Source organism: Meles meles, unplaced genomic scaffold, assembly GCF_922984935.1.
Source record: "Meles meles unplaced genomic scaffold, mMelMel3.1 paternal haplotype, whole genome shotgun sequence".
Classification (NCBI taxonomy): domain Eukaryota; kingdom Metazoa; phylum Chordata; class Mammalia; order Carnivora; family Mustelidae; genus Meles; species Meles meles.
In genome coordinates, this window is record NW_025721603.1 from 194,463 (window position 1) to 209,008 (window position 14,546).

Sequence of the window (14,546 nt, forward strand, 5' to 3'; positions counted from 1 at the left end):
TTGTTTTTTTGGTTTCTATTTCATTGATTTCTGCTCTGATCTTTATGATTTCTCTTCTTCTGCTGGGTTTAGGGTTTCTTTCTTGTTCTTTCTCCAGCTCCTTTACGTGTAGGGTTAGGTTGTGTACTTGAGACCTTTCTTGTTTCTTGAGAAAGGCTTGTACCACTATATATTTTCCTCTCAGGACTGCCTTTGCTGTGTCCCACAGATTTTGAACTCTTGTGTTTTCATTATCATTTGTTTCCATGAATTTTTTCAATTCTTCTTTAATTTCCTGGTTAACCCATTCATTCTTTAGAAGGATGCTGTTTAGTCTCCATGTATTTGGGTTCTTTCCAGCTTTCCTCTTGTGATTGAGTTCTAGCTTCAGAGCATTGTGGTCTGAAAATATGCAGGGAATAATCCTAATCTTTTGATACCGGTTGAGACCTGATTTGTGACCCAGGATGTGATCTATTCTGGAGAAGGTTCCATGTGCACTAGAGAAGAATGTGTATTCTGTTGCTTTGGGATGAAATGTTCTGAATATATCTGTGATGTCCATCTGGTCCAGTGTGTCATTTAAGGCCTTTACTTCCTTGTTGACCTTTTGCTTGGATGATCTGTCCATTTCAGTGAGGGGAGTGTTAAAGTCCCCTACTATTATTGTATTATTATTGATGTGTTTCTTTGATTTTGTTATTAATTGGTTGATATAGTTGGCTGCTCCCACATTAGGGGCATAGATATTTAAAATTGTTAGATCTTCTTGTTGGACAGACCCTTTGAGTAGGATATAGTGTCCTTCCTCATCTCTTATTATAGTCTTTGGCTTAAAATCTAATTGATCTGATAGAAGGATTGCCACCCCAGCTTTCTTCTGATGCCCATTAACATGGTACATTGTTTTCCACCCCCTCACTTTCAATCTGGAGGTGTCTTCGCGTCTAAAATGAGTTTCTTGTAGGCAACATACTGATGGGTTTTGTTTTTTTATCCATTCTGATACCCTGTGTCTTTTGATTGGGGCATTTAGCCCATTAACATTCAGAGTAACTATTGAGAGATATGAATTTAGTGCCATTATTAGCCTGTAAGGTGACTGTTACTGTATATTGTCTCTGTACCTTTCTGATCTACTACTTTTAGGCTCTCTCTTTGCTTAGAGGACCCCTTTCAATATTTCCTGTAGAGCTGGTTTGGTGTTTGCAAATTCTTTCAGTTTTTGTTTGTCCTGGAAGCTTTTGATCTCTCCTTCTATTTTCAATGATAGTCTAGCTGGATAGAGTATTCTTGGCTGCATGTTTTTCTCGTTGAGTGCTCTGAATATATCATGCCAGCTCTTCCTGGCCTGCCAGGTCTCTGTGGATAAGTCTGCTGCCAATCTAATATTTTTACCATTGTATGTTACAGACTTCTTTTCCCAGGCTGCTTTCAGGATTTTCTCTTTGTCACTAAGACTTGTAAATTTTACTATTAGGTGACGGGGTGTGGACCTATTCTTGTTGACTTTGAGGGGGGTTCTCTGCATCTCCTGGATTTTGATGCTTGTTCCCTTTGCCATATTAGGGAAATTCTCTCCAATGATTCTCTCCAATAGACCTTCTGCTCCCCTCTCTGTTTCTTCTTCTTCTGGAATCCCAATTATTCTAATGTTGTTTCGTCTTATGGTGTCACTTATCTCTCGAATTCTCCCCTCATGGTCCAGTAGCTGTTTGTCCCTCTTTTGCTCGGCTTCCTTATACTCTGTCATTTGGTCTTCTAGATCACTAATTCTTTCTTCTGCCTCATTGATCCTAGCAGTGAGAGCCTCCATTTTTGATTGCACCTCATTAATAGCTTTTTTGATTTCAACTTGGTTAGATTTTAGTTCTTTAATTTCTCCAGAAAGGGCTTTAATATCTCCAGAGAGGGTTTCTCTAATATCTTCCATGCCTTTTTCGAGCCCGGCTAGGATGTTCAGAATCGTCATTCTGAACTCTTGATCTGACATATTACCCATGTCTGTGTTGATTAGGTCCCTAGCCTTCGGTACTGTCTCTTGTTCTTTTGTTTGTGGTGATTTTTTCCGCCTTGTCATTTTGTCCAGATAAGAGGATATGAAGGAGCAAATAACCTACTAAAAGGGTGGCAAAGACCCCGGAACAATGTGCTGTAACCAAATCAGAAGAGACCCCAAATTGTGGGGGGGAGAAAGGGGATAAAAACAGCTTCTGAAAAAAAAAGAAAAAAAAAAAAAGAAAGAAAAAAATTTAAAAAATAGAACAAATAAAAAAATATAAAAAAGAAAGAAAAAATATATATATTTAGATGAACTAGTCAAAAAATGTTAAAAAAGGGTAAAAGTTTTAAAAAATTTAGCAGAAGAAGAAAAAAGAAATAAGAAAAAAAATTGAAAAAAAGAAAAAAAAATTGAAAAAAGAAAAAAAATTGAAGTAGCCGCAAGACTAAAGAATCATGGGGAGAAAGCCATGAGTTCCGTGCTTTGCTTTCTCCTCCTCTGGAATTCCTCTGCTGTCTTAGGAATTGAATCTGCTTTCTCCTTGATAGATGAACTTCGTCCTGGCTGGATATTTTGTTGATCTTCTGGGGGAGGGGCCTGTTGTAGTGACTCTTAAGTGTCTTTGCCCGAGGCGGGATTGCACCGCCCTTACCGGCGGCCGGACTAAGTAATCGGCTCGGGTTCTCTTTTGGGAGCTTCTGTTCCCTGAACGCTTTCCGTAGAGTTCCGGAGGACGGGAATGAATATGGTGGCCTCCCAGTCTCCGGCCCGGAGGAGACGAGAGCCTGGGGCCCCACTCCTCAGTGCGCCCCCAGAGGACAGCACTCAATCACTCCCGTATCCCCAGCCTCTAGCCGTGCTCCAAGCTCACCCAGCCCGCGACCAGTTCAAGGTAACCCCAAGCTGAGAGTTCAGTCCTCGGCTCTGTCTCTGCAGCCAGCTTCTCCGTTCTAATACCTGCGAGCTCTCCGACACTCTGACACCCCCGATCCTTCTGTGACCCTGCGGGGCCTGGGGCCACGCTGGCCCCATGTGGGCTTCACCCCGGTTTGGCCCCTGGAGCAATGTCCCTCAGTGGAACAGACTTTTAAAAGTCCTGATTTTGTGCTCCATTCCTCCACCACTTGCCAGGAGCCGGCCCCTCCCCCCGCGGTCTATCTTCCCGTCGTTTTAGATTCACTTCTCCGCCAGTCCTACCTTTCAGAAAGTGGTTGATTTTCTGTTTCTAGAGTTGCTGTTCTTCTTCTCTTCGCTCTCCCGTTGGATTTGTAGGTGTTTGCAATGTTTAGATAAGCTATCGAGCTGATCTCCTGCTACCTGATGTAGTCTCAGGCTGCTACTTCTTCGCCATCTTGACCGATCCCTACTTCTGTTTTTCTTAATGATTCACTGAAGGGCCTTGCACATTCTGGACACTAACTTCACTAATGGTTCAGAAAACCTCTCGGCCCTCCGACCACGCCTTTGTCAATCGATGTCAGTACAACCGAGGCCCGAGGAGCTCATTCTTGCTCTCTGTCATTGACCTCATCCAGTCTCACGGCTCTGATCTGCCCCTACAGTCTCATGGTTCCCCAGCGTAGGACTGGCATGAATGTCTCCTCCAAACTCCCGGCACATCTGTCCAACGGCCTGTTGGAAAAGTCCTTTGGAAGGCCAGCAGGCGACCCACCCTAACGCGCGCACGCTGCACCCAGACCACATGTACAAACGGTGCACGACCAACCTGGTCCCCCAGTCTTTCCCACTCCAATGACAGCCAACCCACGTCCCCACGCTCAGATCGGACGCCGTTCTTGCCTCAGCTGTCACCGAGCGCTGCTACGCCGCAGCTCTACTGGAAAACACATCCAGAGCGACGGCCTCTCACCTGAGCCCAAGCCCCCAGCCCCTCCACCGGGCCCCCTGCATGGCGCTCGTATTCTCCCAGACCAGGACACAGGTGTCTGAGAATTAACATTCCGTGGCCTCCCCGCACCAGCAGCCGTCGGCTAGTGGCTGACAGCACTTGCTGAAACAGACCGGTCGCCTTGCCGCTTGCAGGGATAACGGAGGTTCAGGGCTCCCCGTGAGGACCCACGGTGGTAACTGCCCTCGGAGTACAAGGCGCTCCGGCCGCCTCCCTCCCCTGGCCCACTTCCTTACTCCCTGGTATTCCTGAGGTCACCTCCCAAATGAATGACTTGCACTGAACTGTCTTGGGGTCTGCTTCTGGGATGACCAGCTAAGCCCTAACCCACCTAGCTGCTTCTGCCTTTGCCCTGTACTACACTCTCCGCTAGACGTCTGGTCTGAAAACGCAGATCATGTCCCTCCTCTTCCTACCTCACTCTAAATAAAATCCCAAACTGACTGCGACTGCAAATCCTTCCCTTCTCCCCATTCCCCCGCCCCTCGTCACGCAGCAGGTGCAGGTGGGTGAGGCTCGGGGCCGCTGCCCCAGGCGCCCGGCTCCACGTCCTCACAGACCCAGACATCTTCACTGGCAGGTCACCAAGTCAGTGGCATCTCCTCTGGGCACACAGCCACCAAAGCCCCGCCCCCGGTCCTGTGCCTCATAACCCTTCACGGCTTAGCCTTCTCCCAGTGCCTCTCATTGTGTGACACTGCGTCTCTCTTACTGGAATGAAACTCAGAGATTTTCATCGTTTGTCCCTGCACTTAGAATACTGCTTACCACGTGACAGGCAGTGCATAAATATTGGTAATGGATAATGGGTTCATCCATTTATAATTTATAAGGGATTCGTAACAGATAAGTGCAGGAATGTGATGCAAATACCCCCTTCCTCTTCATGGGTTGCCCTTTCTTCTTTTGATGAACAGAAACTCTTCATCTTGTAGAATTTTCTTTTCAATTATGGATGGTGCTTCCTATAGTTTGCTTAAGCAATCGGTCCCTATCCTGAGGTCTTAAAGAGAATCTCCTGTATTCTCTTCTAAGAGTTTTAAAGTTTTTCCTCTTATATTTAAGTATTTTCATCCATTTGAAATAGCTTTTTTGTGAATGGATGAAGATCCGATTTCCATCTTTCATTATGTTGATCATCATTATACGCGCATCGATTGTTGAATTATCTCACCACTAAGCAGCACAGTCATATATCAAGTTTCCATACACGAGTGATTCCGACTCTAAGCTCTTGATTCCTTCCATTGGCTCATTTACTCTCCCCCAAGCCAGCACCACAGTCTTAACACTCTAGCTTTGTACGAAGTCTTATCACCAACAAGAACAGCACCTTTCCACGCCCACTGCCCCAGCAGCACCCTCTGCTTCTTAAGGATCTTGAGTATTTAGGGGGCCTTTGCCCTTTCTGATGAATTTTAGAAGCAACTTGCCAATTTCCAAAACAAAAACAAATTCACTTATTGAAATTACATTGAATCTACAGATCAATTTGGGCAGAACCATCTCTGAAGTTGACACTATTTAGTACTGACGTGCTAACACCGTCTACTTAAGTCTCCTTTCCTATCTGTCACCGAGGGTTAGGACTTTTCCACATAAGGATCTTGTGTTCGGATGTCGTCAGGCTATGGGTGGGACGGCTGGTGCGGCCATGATCTGCAGACAACCACTCGCTCGGGCGCTCCACGCAGCAGCCGTGCTGAACGCTCTTCTTGGCTCGAGAGGATTCCAGATCTCATCTACAGATAATAATGTTATCTAGGAGTAATAGCAACTTTGCCTATTTCTGTTCTAATACTTGGGTGTTTTACTTATTTTTCTTGTCTCGTTCACTCAGCAAGTGCCTACCAAACACCCAAGCCCTGGAACGTGGCAGTGAACCGGACAAACACCTCTATCCTCATGGGGCTGACATTCACTTTCCTGAACCAACCAGGCCCTGAAGTTCAATGTTGAAAAGAAGGAGAGCTTATGGTATGGTCTTTTCCTAATTTTGAAGGGAATTCTTTCCAAATTCCACCATCGTATGATGTTAGTGCAGGATTTTTGGTAAATTCTCTTCCTCAAGTCAATAATTCCTACATTGCTAATAATTTCCATCATGAATACAATTTGAGTTTTATTGAACATCTTCTCTGCACCAATGACAGGACCACATTAACAGTATCCTTTGATCTGTGAATCTACATTAGACTCTCTAATGCATTCTACTCAGTGTTAATGAATGAGCATGGAGTATGATCTTCCTTTATTATATTCTGCTTTTTAAATAATTCTGGTGTCCAGGTTGTACTAGTCTCATATCAGTAGTTAGGGGTGTTCACTCTTTTTCTACTCACTTCAAGAATTTGTTTAGGCTCATGAAAGAAATTGAAGAAGACACAAAAAGATGGAAAAGCATTCCATGCTCAGGGATCAGAAGAAAAACATTGTTAAAATGTCTATACTGCTGGGGCACCTGGGTGGCTCAGTGGGTTAAGTCTCTGCCTTTGGCTCAGGTCATGATCTCAGGGTCCTAGGATCGAGCCCCACATCGGGCTCTCTGCTCAGCAGGGAGCCTGCTTCCCTTCCTCTCTCTCTGCCTGCCTCTCTGCCTACTTTTGATCTGTCAAATAAATAAATAAAGTCTTAAAAAAATGTCTATACTGCCTAGAGCCATCTATACTTTCAATGCCATTCCGATCAAAATTCCACTGGCATTTTGCAAAGTGCTGGAACAAACAATTCTAAAATTTGTATGGAACCAGAAAAGATCCCAAGTTGCTAAGGAAATGTTGTAAAAGACAAACAAAACTGGGGGCGTCACATTGCCTGATTTCAAGCTTTACTCCAAAGCTGTAATCACCAAGACAGCGTGGTACTGGCACAAAAACAGACACATAAACCAGTGGAACAGAGTAGAGAGTCCAGATACGGACCTGCAACTCCATGGTCAAATAATCTTCGACAAAGCAAGAAAAAGCGTCCAGTGGAAAAAAGACAATCTCTTCAATAAATGGTACTGGGAAAATTGGACAGCTGTGTACAGAAGAATGAAACTCAACCATTCTCTTACACTGTACACAAAGATAAACTCGGAATGGATAAAAGACCTCAACATGAGACAGGAATCTATCAGAATCCTAGAGGAGAACACAGGCAGTAACCTCTTCGACATTGGCCACAGCAACTTCTTTCAAGATATGTCTCCAAAGGCCAAGGAAACAAAAGCGAAAATGAACTTCTGGGACTTCATCAAGATCAAAAGCTTCTGCAGAGCAAAGGAAACAGTCAACAAAACAAAGAGGCAACCCACGAAATGGGACAAGATATTCGCAAATGACAATATAGACAAAGGGCTGATATCCAAGAGCTATACAGAACTCCTCAAATGCTCAAAAAACAGATAATCACGTTAAAAAAAATGGGCAGAAGACATGAACAGACACTTCTCCAAAGAAGACATACAAATGGCTAACAGACACATGAAATAAAATGTTCATCATCATTAGCTATCAGGGAAATTCAAATCAAAACCATGTTGAGATACCACCTTACACCAGTGAGAATGGCAAAAATTGACAAAGAGGTTGTGGAGAAAGGGGAAACCTCTTACACTGTTGGTGGGAATGCAAGTTGGTGCAGCCACTCTGGAGAACAGTGTGGAGATTCCTTAAGAAATTAAAAATAGAGCTTCCCTATGACCCTGTAATTGTACTACTGGGTATTTACCCCCAAAGATACAGACGTAGTGAAAAGAGGGGCCATTTGTACCCCAATGTTTATAGCAGCAATGGCCACAGTCGCCATACTGTGGAAAGAACCAAGATGCCCTTCAGCGGATGAATGGATAAGGAAGATGTGGTCCATATACACAATGGAGTTTTATGCCTCCATCAGAAAGGATGAATACCCAACTTTTATAGCAACATGGACGGGACTGGAAGAGATTATGCTGAGCAAAATAAGTCAAGCATAGAGAGTCAATTATCACATGGTTTCACTTACTTGTGGAGATGAGTAACACAGAGGACAATGGGAGCTGGGGAGGAGAAGTGAGTGGGGAGAGATCAGAGGGGGAGACAGACCATGAGAGATGTGGACTCTGAGAAACAAACTGAGGGTTTGGGAGGGGACGGGGGTGGGAGGTTGGATGAGCCTGGTGGTGGGTATTAAGGAGGGCACGTATTGCAAAGAGCACTGGGTGTGGTGCATAAACAATGAAACTTGGAACACTGGAAAAATAAAATAAAGTTGAAATATCAAAAAAAAGGACCTTGTTTAGGGTTAGGATGATCTTTCATGATATTTTAGGCAGAAAGCTAATGCATACAACTACTACAATCACTGATATGAGGCAAGACAAATTGGTTTTCACACCTCACACTCCCCACTCCTGGCAGGCTTCCTTGAGTTTGATGATGCCATGCATCACTGAGGAAATACTGTTTGAGCCATTTATCACGTGACATGAAGCTGCCAGGTGTGAGAGGACTCAGAGCAGGGAGATGCAGACCCATGCTGCAGTACCAGAAGCCCGATCACTTGGGCCGGGAGATGCAAGATTCCACGGTGCGGGCGTCCACGGCAGGCAGACACGCCGTGTGGAGTTCCTGGAAAGCCCGCGGAGAAAGGTCAATGCAAACACCTACAGTTCTGGAGCAAGGCCATGCCATTGGCTGAAGACATCACCCATGGAAGGGGCCGCTCTTGGCTATTGGGCCCTGGTGGAGACCGTGTCTGACCGTGAGACAGCCGTGTCCACGGCTCCGCTGCTTGTCCTTAGGAGTGTGTGCGGCAGGCCTGCCAACGATCGGTGTCATGGTGGAACTGCTGCATCCAGGGCCAAACCCAAGCACATTCAGAGGACACAGTCACGTGACAGGTGGCCCAGTGCCCCAGGCCTCTCACCTTTGCTGCACCTGTTTCCTTAGCTCACCCCCACCCCAACATATCCTGAGATGATCCTAAAGCCGGGAGAAGAAGCTCAAACCTGATCTCTGAAGCGGCTGGCTCAATACACGGGGGCAGCCTCCCTAGAACCCCACCCAGAGGCGACCCGAAGGACCCGGTGGGGAACCTGATCAGCCACGGCCCGGAAGGACAAAGAAGCTGCCTGTGGTACTGACGACAAGACCGCGGGCAAGAGCTAAAGCTTAGCCACGGCTCCGGAGGGAACGGAAATTGAGGAAAAGCATCCAGATGGGCCCAGCCGACCGTGCGTTACACGTCAGTGCCCACCCAGAGCACCCACAGCCACAGGGCACCAAAAAACAGGCCTTGAGCTGGTTGACCCGAGAGATGACGGCCAGCCTCTACCCTCACCAGCCCCATGTTCACACAGCAGATCTGCGAGTGCAGTGACCTGCTGAGGGGAAAGCTGTGCCTGAGCTCAGGAAGCTCCCTCTCAGCAAAGCCGATCCAGCCACGGCCCTACCTAACACGCAGCCTGCTGTGCGCGCAAGTCAAGGAGGCCTCTACGGCACACCGTGCTTTAGGCTGCCAACCAGCCACTTGGTGACAACTGGTTATGGGGGAACCATTTCAGCTGGAAGTGGCGGTGGATTGTCTCAACTGCGATCCCTCCCACTCTGGGTGTGGGTCTGTCTTTGCTGAGGGAACACCTTGGCCTGCACCAGCATCGAATTTACCCAACTGGGTTCCACGTAACATCCGCTCAGAGCACGCACAGGCAGGTACACAGGAGACGGCGACACAGGGTCCACGGGCGTACCCCAGTCTGCATCCCTCAGGAGGTGGGAACCTCCTGGAAGAGGCTCCTAAAGGCCCAGATTAAGTGCCGGCTTGGTGACCTGCCTCCCGGGCTGGGATACGTCCTTCAAGGTGAGCGGACAGACAAGAGATGGTGCTGGCGTCCCAGTGTTGTACAGGCCCGGAAAGCAAGAGCGGGGAGCAGGGGTGGCCCCTCACTGCCCTGCGGCCACCCACGTCAGACTGAGTTCCCATCATCTCCGTAAGTTTCGTTGGCCAATCTAGAGGTCCTGGCTCAAGGGGTAGCGAAGTGTTCCACTGTGGAATGCTGTCATGGTGGCCCCCCGTCACTTGCTGCCTCTCGTGCCATAAGACCAGCAGGCCGAGCGGAGCTTCCGGGCTGGCCAGGGTGTTTGATGTCGGTCACTGAGAAGGGCCGAGATACCAACACACAGGGCAGGAAGACGTCTATCCGGAAACCAGGGGATTCGCCAGGGCCTTTCCAGATGCTCTGTGACAGTCGTAATCACGACTGGGGTACTATGTCAGCCAGAACCACACAACTGTGACGAGCTGGGGCTTGGGCCACACAGGGTCTCACTGGAGGCTCCCTGATCCGGCCCAGGAACCAGCGCCACAGCAGGCTGGCCACCAGTCAGGCCACCCCAAGGGGGGACAGGAAGAACAAGTGCGTGAGCCTCACCTGGACGCGACTAGCTCCAGGTGGTTCCCGACACCTGCCCCAGACACGGAGGCCAGCACCACCCTGAAGAACAAGGGACGTGAGCCCGGTGTGAGAAGTGGCAGAGCTGAGCGGGGCCGGGGTCACAGCAGTCGGCCGGGCATTGCTGTCCAGCCCTGTCGCCGTGGAGCCTGGCACTCCTTCTTCCCCAGGGCTGCAGAGCCGTCGCATGGGGTGCCCTCAGGAGGGCTGGAGGCATCTGACAACCGGACCCCAGGTGCAGCCCGTAGCTGTGGACCGACCAGCGCAGAAGCAAGAGCTCTGAGCCATGGCCCCCTTGTCTCTGGGCCCCCTGGGGGACGAACCAAACTCACCCGACACTGGGCTCCAGACCCAACACTCCTGATGCTCCTTCACTTACCACCCATTTCCCCAAACCCCACTCGCGCGGTTTTGCCTGGGAACGCTTCCTGGAACGACTTGTCGGAGACCCCACTCCCGCGCCGGCTGCCGGAGAGCCCAGTCTAAGACAGAGAGGAGACGTTTTGCCATTTAATTCTAACTTCATGCACTGTACTCAAAGCCTATCGCCTGAATTCAGATTCTGTGACATGGGTTGAGACAAGTTTATGCTGTAGCATGTGGTCAGTTTTTGCCCATAATCCGTGTATGATGTGGACGAGGACCTCATTTTATTTACACACACACACACACACGTAAAACAAACCTGATATTCTAAAATAGTCTAAATTCACTTCCTGTAATTTGGTGCCAAGTTGTTCGATTTCTTAGACACATGCAGATTTAAGATTCTTGTCTTCCTGGTCAGTCACTACTGATGGAGCCCCTACGTGACTCTCAGGCCACCAGACCAGAAGACCTTTTGGAAACCACTTTCTAATCCAAGAAAATGCATTTCCCAAGATAATACCAAATCCTCAACTGCCCTCTGGAGAGAAGCCTTCTTCTTTCCGGGGGCTCCTTGGGCAGGAGAGAGGGGGCCTAGCACTCAGGACCCGGAGGTACACCGAGGGAGCCCCGCCCAGAAGGAAACCAGCCTGGGGCCCTGGAGCAAGGACAGGAGACGCTACTCACCGCAATCTCTGTTACTAAAATATCAGTTATACTTCCCAACACGGTGACAAAGTCAAAGACGTTCCAGGCGTCTCTGAAATCGTTCTAGAGAGGAAAAGAGCAGTTAGTGCCGGAGGCCAGCAAGGCAGAAGCCAGGAGCGGCGTCGCAGGAAGTGTCCTCATCGAGAAAGGGGCAGAGGGACAGGTGGGCCGCCCCGGCTGGTAAGCAAACACCTGTGGGTCTGCGCAGGTGCAGAACCCAGCGCTGTCCGTCCAGAGAGGAGGAACATGGCCCCGCCTGTCTCCGGGAGCTGGGCTGGGGCGGAGCTCAGGCAGCTGAGAGCACAGAAGCAGCCCCTTCCTCCGGGCCCTGGCAATGTCGCATTTGCTCTGGGGGCTCGGGGAATTCCCAGCTCCACGCTCTGAGTCCCGGAAGGGTCCCTTACAGAGAGGGAGCCAGAGTGCAGACCACCAAAACGCGAAGAGGGAGCCAAGGCACCCACCAGCACCCCAAAAGCGATGATCTTCAGCACGCATTCCATGGAGAACATGGACGTGAACACAATGTTCAGGCACTTCAGCATCAGCTCGTACTCGTACGGCGCGTCGTAGAACTGCGTGGGAATGAGCGCCATCAGCCGCAGGCTCGGCAGCCCCACGACACCCCACCTTGACCTCCTGCCAGAGCACCGAGAGCTGCGCACCCGCCCAAGGTGGGGACAGCCGTCCCTGCTCTCCCCGTGTTCTCCAGGACACACTGTCTCAGCCCACAGAGAACCCTGGCCCGGGGCTACAGGAGGCATCCGATGCTGCCCAGGATGTGACCAGCCGCGACGGCGGCGCTCTCGCAGCCCAGCCGTCCCACACTGCCCCCGGGCCAGGCCACACACCTTCATCATGAGCACCACCGTGTTGAGAGCGATCATGGCCATGATGAAGTACTCAAAGGGAGGCGAGACCACGGATGTCCATGTCTTGTACTGGAATGACTGCTTGTCCCTGGGCATGTACCGCGTCAGAGGCTTGGCGCTGATGGTGAAGTCGATGCAAGCCCTCTGCACGGGGAAGGGGCAGTGAGCACCCGGAGGGGGCAGGGGAACCCCCACACCAGAGCATCCCACCCATGTCCTCCACCCTCGCAGGCAGCCTGGGCCAGCCTCCTCCTCTGCCCGCCCCCCGTGCTGGCCGCCAGCTCTGTAGCAATGAGTGAGCCCCACGCGGAAGGGAAGCCCAGTGCTTCTGCCTCCGTGGCCCATCAGGGGGGGCCCAGCAGAGCATCTGTGGCCCACGTGCACGTGAGGCAGAAGAGGGCGCCACCCACCTCGTTCTTCTCCAGGCTGCATTCAGACATCACCTTGTCCCCCTGCTCCTGGAAGGTGATGATGATCAAGGCCACGAAGATGTTGACGAAGAAGAAGGGGAAGACCACGAAGTAGACCACATAGAAGATGGACAGCTCCATGCGGTACCCAGGGCTGGGGCCCTGCTCCTCATAGGTGGCGTCCACGGAGTGTTTCAGGACCCTGCACCAAGAGCAAACACCAAGTGTCAGGGGGACCCGAGGACAGAGCCACGGAAAGTCAAGACCTGTATGACAGGTGAGGCCTCCATACCTGAACCCAGGGACGGCAAAAGGAAGGGGGTACTCAAGACTGTGGGCCCCAGCCCTCTCCCCAAGACTGTAGTCTCCTGAGGCAGATGACCTTCCCGACGGGCTTGTACTCAGGGCTGGTGGACAGCCATCAAGGGGCGGTCTCCGGGGCCCAGAGGTCCTAACCCCAGGACACGAGGAGGCCTGGGAATTCTGCCCTGCCCTGCTGACTCCTGGCTCACACCTGCTCATGCCCAGCTTCACCTGCCTTTAGAAAGCCCTGGGCTCCAGACACGGCACTGATCCCACCTTCTGAGTGGCGGTCCTCCCAGCCCCAAAGGGAGTCCCCTGTCATCCCGTGTGGCACGGAACACATACATCCCTCTGCCCACCCTTAACTGGGGCCAGAAGGGCAGGACAGGGAGATATCGAGCCCCATCCTCCCTCTGGCCTCCAGCCACTCAGAAAAACGATTTTCAGGCGATCGCTGTGCTGTGCACCTTGTCTGGATCTCCTGCTCCTCCCACTCCTGGAGAGCAGAGCCGTGTCTGCCCCGAGAGGGCCAACAGGGCATTTGCCGGGTGACTAAAACATGCCCGGACGCAGGGTGGGGACTCCCTGCCCGAGCTGCCCCCCTGCTCCCTGCTCTGCCACGTGGAGCAGTGAGCACTCACGTGGGCCACCCTTCTCCCGTGGACACCGTGAACAGCGTCAGCAGAGCCCAGAGCACGTTGTCATAGTGAAAGTCGTATTTCTTCCACTGCCGCGGCTGAGCCTCCACCTCCTCCTTCTCGTAGTCCAGATACTGGCCCCTGGGGACGAGCACACACGTGAGGTTAGCGTGAAGACAGAGGATCCAGACACACACATTTGTCGACAGCCAGCTGACTTCTGGAAGGGCTGCCCGTCCCACGGAGGAAGAGCAGTCTCCTCCACGGAGAGCGCTGGGCAGCGGGGGCTGCTCGCAGAAGAAGGAAGCTGGACCCCGCCCCCCTCCAGGTACAAGACCCAACGCAAGACGGACCGAGACACGAAGGTGAGAGTTGACACCAGAAAGCTGTGAGACGACGACCCTGGGGCCTGGAACGAGGGGAACGACTGTTCGACGGGACGCCAACCCCAGAAGGAGATAAAGCAGACGTCATCAAAATGGAAAGCTTTGTGTTTCACAGCCTCGTCAACACGGAACGGGACCAAATACTGGAAAATCGCCTCTCTGGTAAGAGTTGGATCCAGAGTATACAAAGAACAATTATAATCAATTATTTTAAAAAATGGGTGAAATATCTGAATCGGCATTTCTCCAAAGAAGGTTTACCAACGTCCGATCCGCACACACAAGACGTCCAACATCAGGAGTCATCCGAGAAATGCAAAAGAAAACCACAGTGAGATGCTGCTGTATGCCCAGGAGGAGGGCGATAATTAATCTTTAAAAAGGAAAATAACAAGAACTGGCAAGGATGTGGAGAAATGAGGACTCTCCCCAACGGCTGCTGGGAACACAGGCCGGGTCGGCCGTGCCGGAAGAGCCCCGCGGTCCCTGAGACGGGGCAGCAGAATCTGCACGGACCCATCAACTCCAGGGCAACGCGTCCACTCCAGAGAGATGAAA

The 14,546-nt window shown here is 50.7% G+C and overlaps 1 protein-coding gene across 1 annotated transcript in view; it reads right to left on the reverse strand.

Annotated features, from left to right (window-relative positions):
- The window catches only part of LOC123936556 (voltage-dependent N-type calcium channel subunit alpha-1B-like), a 125,676-nt gene that overhangs the window by 39,580 nt on the left and 71,550 nt on the right, over positions 1-14,546 (reverse strand). The window contains 5 exon segments of the mRNA XM_045997011.1: positions 11,362-11,445; positions 11,844-11,954; positions 12,231-12,395; positions 12,662-12,863; positions 13,606-13,743. Of these exon segments, the coding sequence (XP_045852967.1) occupies positions 11,362-11,445; positions 11,844-11,954; positions 12,231-12,395; positions 12,662-12,863; positions 13,606-13,743 (700 nt within the window).